Here is a 7500-nt window from a genome sequence, read left to right on the forward strand (position 1 = left end):
CGTTTGGAACATGCATTCCCGAGAAGTTAACAATTGCATTGGTAAATATGAGGAATTTTTCGGGAGAATATGCCAGGAATGGGCTATATTTCGAACATTGTGATTTAAGTAATATACATATCACTATCAACGGGAATACTATATATAATATTCAGAGTACATTCCCCGGGAGAATATCGCAATTATTTTACGAGACGCAGAAGGCAATCGGGGCCGGACATGAAAACATGATCTCTTACGATGCTTTTAAAAGGGGGAGATCTATTTACTGTTTTAGTTTCACGACCGAGGATATGGAAGATTCGCTACCGGTTGAAATTTCCGCTAGTATGAGGATAACAATTAGGTTGACAGGACCAGTGGCAGCGCCTCACGTAGTAATGCTTTTCGGGGATACGAAAGGTATTTTATCAATTGATTCAGATAGGATAATTCAGTGCGACGTTAGAGGCTGAAAGGGATGGAGACTAGAGAATTAGAAGTATCTTTAAAAGACACATTAGGGCCTTTAATTAGATATTTAGGAATATTCGCTTCAGATGATGTAGGGGGGTTTATATTACTGTTAAGTAGGAATAAACCTTTAGTCTTTATATCTAACACCTTAGAGTCATCTTCCGATGTTAATAATATAGGCCACTGGGTGTGTTTCTACGTGGAAAGGTCACCCAGAAATACGATTATCTTCTTTGACAGTTACGCTATTAGGCCTCAATTTTATTCGCAAGGGTTCTCCAGATTTCTACGTAATCATTCTCAATATTCCGTTTACGAAATTAAAAGACAGATACAACCGGATATTTCGTATAAGTGTGGACTTTACGTTCTATTTTTCATACACTGTGTTAGTCACCATGGAATAAGGAATATACTATCGAGAATGAAAGAAGTTTTTTCCGCCCACCATTTACACAGGAATGATCGGTGGGTAACGAGATACTATTTCAAATATTTCAAAAAGACAAAATGTTCAGATTGGAAGTTGGGTAGTAAAAGAGCTATAACTTATAACGAATGTTTAAAGCTGCGGGGACAGACGCTCCCAGGATAGGTGCCACATCCTATACCCTATTCTTCTCGTTTCGGACGCGTTAACTATCGGTTCAGGCGTGAAAGGTAACATATATATGGAATAATACGTTTAATTTTTTTATTTTTTTTTTTATGCGCACATATCAACAGTATTCAGATACTTTATACATACTTTGCTAATATTATCCTAATGATATTATCCCGGAATTTATACGCCTACAATTTCTATTCCAGTGTGTTAGTTATCGACTGCCCTGTAACATCAACTGAGCCAGATGGTTGGATGTAAGGAGTCCGGAAGCATCCTCCGGGAATATTGCTTGAATGTCCTGGATGTAATGAAACGGGCGGGAAGTATAATCGTCAGATGTGGAAACGCTGTCATGAAATGTACGCCAGTTTTCCGATATGTTATATCTCGTTGTGATGCTGATGTACCTTGCCAACAGATATAAGAACATGAACTTCGTTTTTCCAATATGTTATATCTCGTTGTGATGCTGCAAATAAAATCCTGTTGTAATTGCCATATCGAGTTTTATTTTCGTCTCATCTCGTTTTAATGCTGTACGTTGACAACAAATAAGACTCATCATCTCCTCCTCCTCCTCCTCCTCCCCCTCCTCTACCTCGGGGGGGCAGTGATAGGGCGGTGCGACAGATACTTCCTGTTTGAACATGAACTTTGTGATAGGCAGTCAGCTTGCGGTCACTGGAGGAGAGAGAGAGAGAGATAGGGAGAGACAAACAGAAAAAGCAGAGTACATACCGGTGTCAAGTGGCACGATAATTATACCTTATACACGTGCATGAGCTACGTTACAAGTGAAAAAAAACATTTTATATATGGTGACGTCATGGTCAGACTCTTTAAAAAAAAATAAAAAACACCTCATGTAAGTACATAATAATAATTAAAAGATACCCCATGTAAGGAGATAAACTATTACCATCTCATTATTGTGCCCATATGTAGATATACCCCGCGTAAGGAGATACTCTTATCTGGGATGACCCGCCCCTCAAAAGGGCTAATGTACGGAAATGAGGCGATTTGGTTTTTGAGGCGATTTGGTTTTGAGGGGATTTGGGCCCTTTTCCCCTACTTCCATCTACTAAGCAGTTTGCCATATGTTGTTTCCCTTGGAAAAACCTTGGCACTAACTGGATAACTTTTTTCTGTTGCATAGGTAAAGATACCCATTTCTAGACTACAATACTGGCTCCTAGACATAAAAAAAATGTTCTCTCTCCCTGACTCTTAACAGTAGGTCAATGTTCCAATGTTCTTACATTGCTAGCCATTACTAATATTACCCTGTTCAGGATTGTTGTCCAAGTACCTAAGAATTAAAAAGATACCTTAAGCTAAAGAACTTTGACATGCTGCTGCCTATTCTGATTCTGTGTATAAGAGTATCTCAGCCAGGAGGACGAATCAAGGGGACACCTGCTAAACTATGATCGTTCTGCCATCACCCCAGGTCTTTTTGGATATCTGACACTGGCACCAAGAAGCCATCTTAATGTAAAGTAACCAACCAACATATGATGAATTGCAGCTGGTAACCAGGAATCTTAAAGTGACTCCTGGAGAAAGCCTGTTCCTGTGGGCAGAAAGCAAGCTTGCATACAGCACTGTCAGTATGTAAATTTGACAGTACCTGGAGTCAGTAATGAGGTCAAAATCAGTATTTGCAAGAGGTCATCAGTACATTGGATCTGTGCTGTCACAGTTGCTGTTGGAGGATTCAAAACAAAGGCATCCTTTCCTGAACTGGATTCTACCTTAGGTTCTCCTGTCAAAAAAACCATTCTTGGTATCCATTGTCACATGAGTGAACAATATCAAAGGCAGCTTCATCCAACTATGACAGATGAGGCACAGTGCGGTCATTATAGTTCCAGGTTTTCCACATCTATCTCATGTGCAGTGCAAAATAAAAGCTGCTTCCCTGGTACACAGAACTGCATACAGTGGACCTCCAGTGACTTTTCACATCAGATTTGACAGGGCAAACCTAATGGACTTTTCAGAGCTTTGCAAAAGACTGGGAATGTGTTTGTTTCTTTAAAATTTTAAATATTTCCTATTGACATGCATAAATTTTGTAATTACTGTACAGTATATTATTATTATTTTGTTCAATGTCTCATCATGAGATCCTCTGGTTATGAGCAGTCCTGGCATGGACTGCTCATAACCAGAGGATCTCTCCATGAGACATTGTACAGAATTTTGAAATCATTGATCAAGCCCATGACCACAGCTGCCTGTGCCTCCTGGAACCTCTGCATACTGCTAAGGAAAAGCCCTTAATTAATACCACACAGGAAACCTTTCTTCTTCCTCCCATGGTCAATGTTACTTGACCTGGCGAGTAATGTGCCTATGGAGGACATATCAGAAAAAATAAGTAAATAAAAAGTCAAAATTGAGGTTTTGGTTAATTCAAAGTAAGTCAAATCTGGTGTACATTACCTGTAAACTAATGCAATTTCCAGCAAATAGTCATTTCAGTGGAAATATAAAGTTGAAGGTTGATGTTTCTTCTGGTTCCAACCAGATATTCTCAAGGCTGTAGCTTTGAGTAAACTAATGTTGGATTCATGCTCTACCCTGTTTATAATGGTTGGGGGACTAGCAGGGGCTGTCCTATGAGCTGAAGTTTCATTGGTCGGGGGTGCGATACTCATCTCCTATTGGCGGCTGGAAGGTATCTTCCAACCACTTCCTATAATTGTAGCTCCACTGCCGCAACCTTGCAGATTGGCGGAGCTGGACTGTCATCACTGGGTAGTGCATGATGTTGTGTAACGTCACAGCAGGCTGAATTTTCATTGGCTGCTGGGTGGCTGGTTTTATCGGGTATGAATGGGTTGGTGTTGTCTCTAGTTCTAGTATTGTCATGATCTGATATGTTCCTCTGTAGGTTTGCTGGGAGGAAAAGCATCTCTTGGGTGGTATTTAAAGAGGGCTTTTCCTATTGAATGAAGAGTACCTCTAACACATGCAGATGCCTCTGATCCGGAGCTCTCCTGATTATCCTCGCGTTTTGGATAATTCCATCATGAGAAATGGCTTCATTATGTACTGCTGAAGTATGGTTCCTAATGCCCCCTTCTTGTGGTCATGCCAATATAGGCACTGGGGCATCCGCAGGTAGGGCATATGAATTGGTATTATCACGCTTGTATGCTTCAAAGGGTTTCACACTGGCGGGGTGGGGTTATTCCTCATTATCAGGTCCCTTGTTCAGCAGTTCTTGTAATAAATAACAAAATCGTTGATGGTGACAATCCAAAAGATGACAACAACCCTGAAGATGACAATAATCCCAAAGATGATGACGATCATCCTGAAGATGATCCAGTTCCTGAAGATGACCCACTGTACCCTGAGAACATCGCTGCCCTCCTTGCCTGCCTACAAGTATGAAGTGACATATGCAGAGCATCATGCGAAAGCTGACATCCCTCAATGGCAGCAAACATTGTATGCCGCAGCAATCTCAGGGCTACGTCAACTTTACCAACTATGAACCAACCCCAAATCAAGATGCTTTGTTAAGACTTGGACTCAACTGCCATTTCATCTCCAAACCCAAGACAGATAAAACGAGGCTAGAGATCAAGCTAATGTTGCACTCCATACAGCAGTACAAAACCTGTAATATCAGAACCTCCGACTCCCTACAACCCCTTGTACTAGCCGAAGCTCTCACAGAATGTGGATCTCACAACAGTGGTATCTTCTGTGAATTATGGAGGCAGTGAAGGAGTTGAGAGCAAAAGAAGACATCACAGTTTAATGGGCAGACAACATGACAGCCTTCATTTTTAGTGGCATGGCGGAGTATCATAAAAAAAAAACTGGACTCCATGTTGTTCCACGACACCAAGTTCAAGTGCCTGACAAAGAACCCCACCAAAGACATTAAGAAAGAACCCAACAGTCTCATCAGTGCTGTGAATGCTGCGACAAACTGCGTACATCTCCCGCCCATCATGGGAGACTACCTACATCCCAAGCAGCCATAACTTGCGTACATCAGCGAAGTTCCTTGAAGAAATTTGGGACTCCCCAGGAACAGGAATCATCACCTCACTGGATGTAAACTCATTGTTTACAAACATCCCGATTGATGAGACCAATCAACAACCCCCACTCAACATCCCTGAAGGTTCCATTCAGGCCCTCCTCGAGATTTGCTCAAAGCAAGCCCTATCTCCAACCACAGAGGCCAGATGTTCCACCAGAAGGATGGTGTAGCACTGGGACCCCCCTTGGATGTCCCAATTGTCAACTTTTATATGGAAACTGTGGAGGAAAGAGCCTTTGCGCAATTACGACACCTCCCACAAGTATGCAATATATATTGATGACATCTTTATTCGACTGAAGAAGATGAAGTGGTAGAAGCAGTCTAGTATATGTTCCAAAGTTAAAGCGTATTGAACTACACCATCGAGTTCAGTACAAACAACCAGCTCCCCTTCCTTAATGTCCTTGTTAGTAAGACTGAAGACAGTCTGCATATTTTGGTCTACACGAAGAACACCAATTTAGGAATGTGCTTCAAAGGTGACAGTGAGTGCCCCGCCAGATTCAAGAGTATGACAGTCAGGGCTTTCTTATGAAGGGCTGTCACCCACTCCTTGACCTGGCAGGAGGACACCCACCAAGAACTCGACCATGCCTTACAGATGCTCATCAACAACGGATATCCAAATAAACTTGTCAATAAGGAGGTTCAAGCAGCCCTGGACGATGCACTCCCAGAAACCAAGCGGATAAAAAGAACATCATGAAGATCATCATGGAAAACATCTCCCCTAAAAAAGAAGACAAAACCATCGATTTTGTTCTTTATTACAAGAACTGCCAAACAAGGGACCGGATAATGAGGAGTAACCCCACCCCACCCCACACCAGTGTGAGACTCTTTGAAGAGGACAAATGTGGTACAGTGGACACATGCTTATTCATGGTTCGACAACTGCAGATTCAGTTATTAACTGATTTTTCGGTGACGCATTTCTTCAACAAATCGCGGAAAATTTGGATATTCACAAACTTTTTCGTTGAAATAAATTCACTGATACTGTATTTTCATGTCATTTTTGTGACTAAAAACATTCCATCATAAAAAATTTTAGTAAAAAATAACATAAAAATATGCAGTTTTAAGTGTTTTCAGAGGGGTAATTGCGTTCCAGCTCTTAAAATAGACAGTTAACAGCATTTTTAGAGGGGTTCCAATATAGTGTGGATTTTCGGTAATCGGAGGGGTTTGTGGTACCTAACCCCGTGAATATGGATGGGTACACTGTATATACCAATTTGTATACCCTGCCCAGGGAAGCACTGGCTCCTATACAATTGGCATGATAACACGTCTGTTGAAGAGGATCTCCTGCCATGCACAAGGAGGGGCCATTAGGAACCTTACTGAAGCTGTACATAATAAAGCCATCTCCCGTGACAGAATGAGAGATGTGTGTCTATTAGAGGCACTCCTCTTTCAATAGGAAAAGCCCTCTTTAAATACCACCCAAGAGGTGCTTTTCCTTCACACATCTATGGAGGAACATAACAGATCACAACAATACCAGAACAAAAGACAACACCAACCCAGTCATACCCAATCATACCAGCCATGACATCATGCAGCGTCCAACAGCCAATGAGAATGCAGCCCACTGTGATATCAAGCAACGTCATGCACCACTGTGATGATACAGTCCAGCTCCGCTAGTCTGAGAGGTTGTGGCAGCGAGAGCTTCAGCTACGGGATGTGGCTGGAAGATACCTTCAAGCAGCCCCTTCTCAGAAGCCAATAGGAGACTAGCATTGTGCCCCAAAGCAATGAAAATTCAGCTCACAGGACACCCCCTGCTAGGCCCCCCAACTATAACAGGGTAGATCATAAATCCAACATCAGTCTACTCAAAGCCAGAGCATTGAGAATATCTGGTCGGTACCAGAAGAAATGTAAGCCTTCAACTTTGTATTTTCACCATTTTCTCTGGAAATGTACACCAGATTTGACTTACTTTGAATTAAGCAAAAATTCAATTTTGACTCACAGTGTTCTCATTATTATTATCATCATTGTTAATAGTACATTTATGAAAATCAGTATATCATTTTTTTATGAAAAAAAAATTGTATTTAGTCATGACAATAACATCAAAATACACTAATTAGTGAATATTTCTTGACAAAAAGTCTGCAAATTGCCCAAATTCTTTATGAATAATTTATGCATATAGGTTCCAGAAAAACATGAATTGGTGCGTCTGCAAATCTTGAGGACATGAATACAGGGGGTTTACTGTATATGCTGGGAGAGGGGAACCAAACCCTCTTAACCACCTTAGCATCTCGTGGATTTCCTTTGATCAGGGGTGGCCAGACTTTTGGGCTCAAGAGATCTACTATAAAGACGGAAACTCTTTTACGAT

At 41.3% G+C, this 7500-nt stretch overlaps 2 protein-coding genes across 5 annotated transcripts in view; one reads left to right on the plus strand and one right to left on the minus strand.

Annotated features, from left to right (window-relative positions):
• LOC135216214 (uncharacterized) overlaps positions 1 to 4471 on the plus strand; it is a 5858-nt gene extending 1387 nt beyond the window's left edge. Inside the window, exons 4-5 of the mRNA XM_064251349.1 lie at positions 4050 to 4123; positions 4240 to 4471. Of these exons, the coding sequence (XP_064107419.1) occupies positions 4050 to 4123; positions 4240 to 4471 (306 nt within the window). The remainder of the gene's footprint in view (positions 1 to 4049; positions 4124 to 4239) is intronic.
• The window catches only part of LOC135216346 (coiled-coil domain-containing protein 22-like), a 394256-nt gene that overhangs the window by 159182 nt on the left and 227574 nt on the right, over positions 1 to 7500 (minus strand). The gene's annotated exons all lie outside the window — the stretch shown is intronic.

The sequence above is a fragment of the Macrobrachium nipponense genome, chromosome 6 (assembly GCF_015104395.2).
Source record: "Macrobrachium nipponense isolate FS-2020 chromosome 6, ASM1510439v2, whole genome shotgun sequence".
Lineage (NCBI taxonomy): Eukaryota > Metazoa > Arthropoda > Malacostraca > Decapoda > Palaemonidae > Macrobrachium > Macrobrachium nipponense.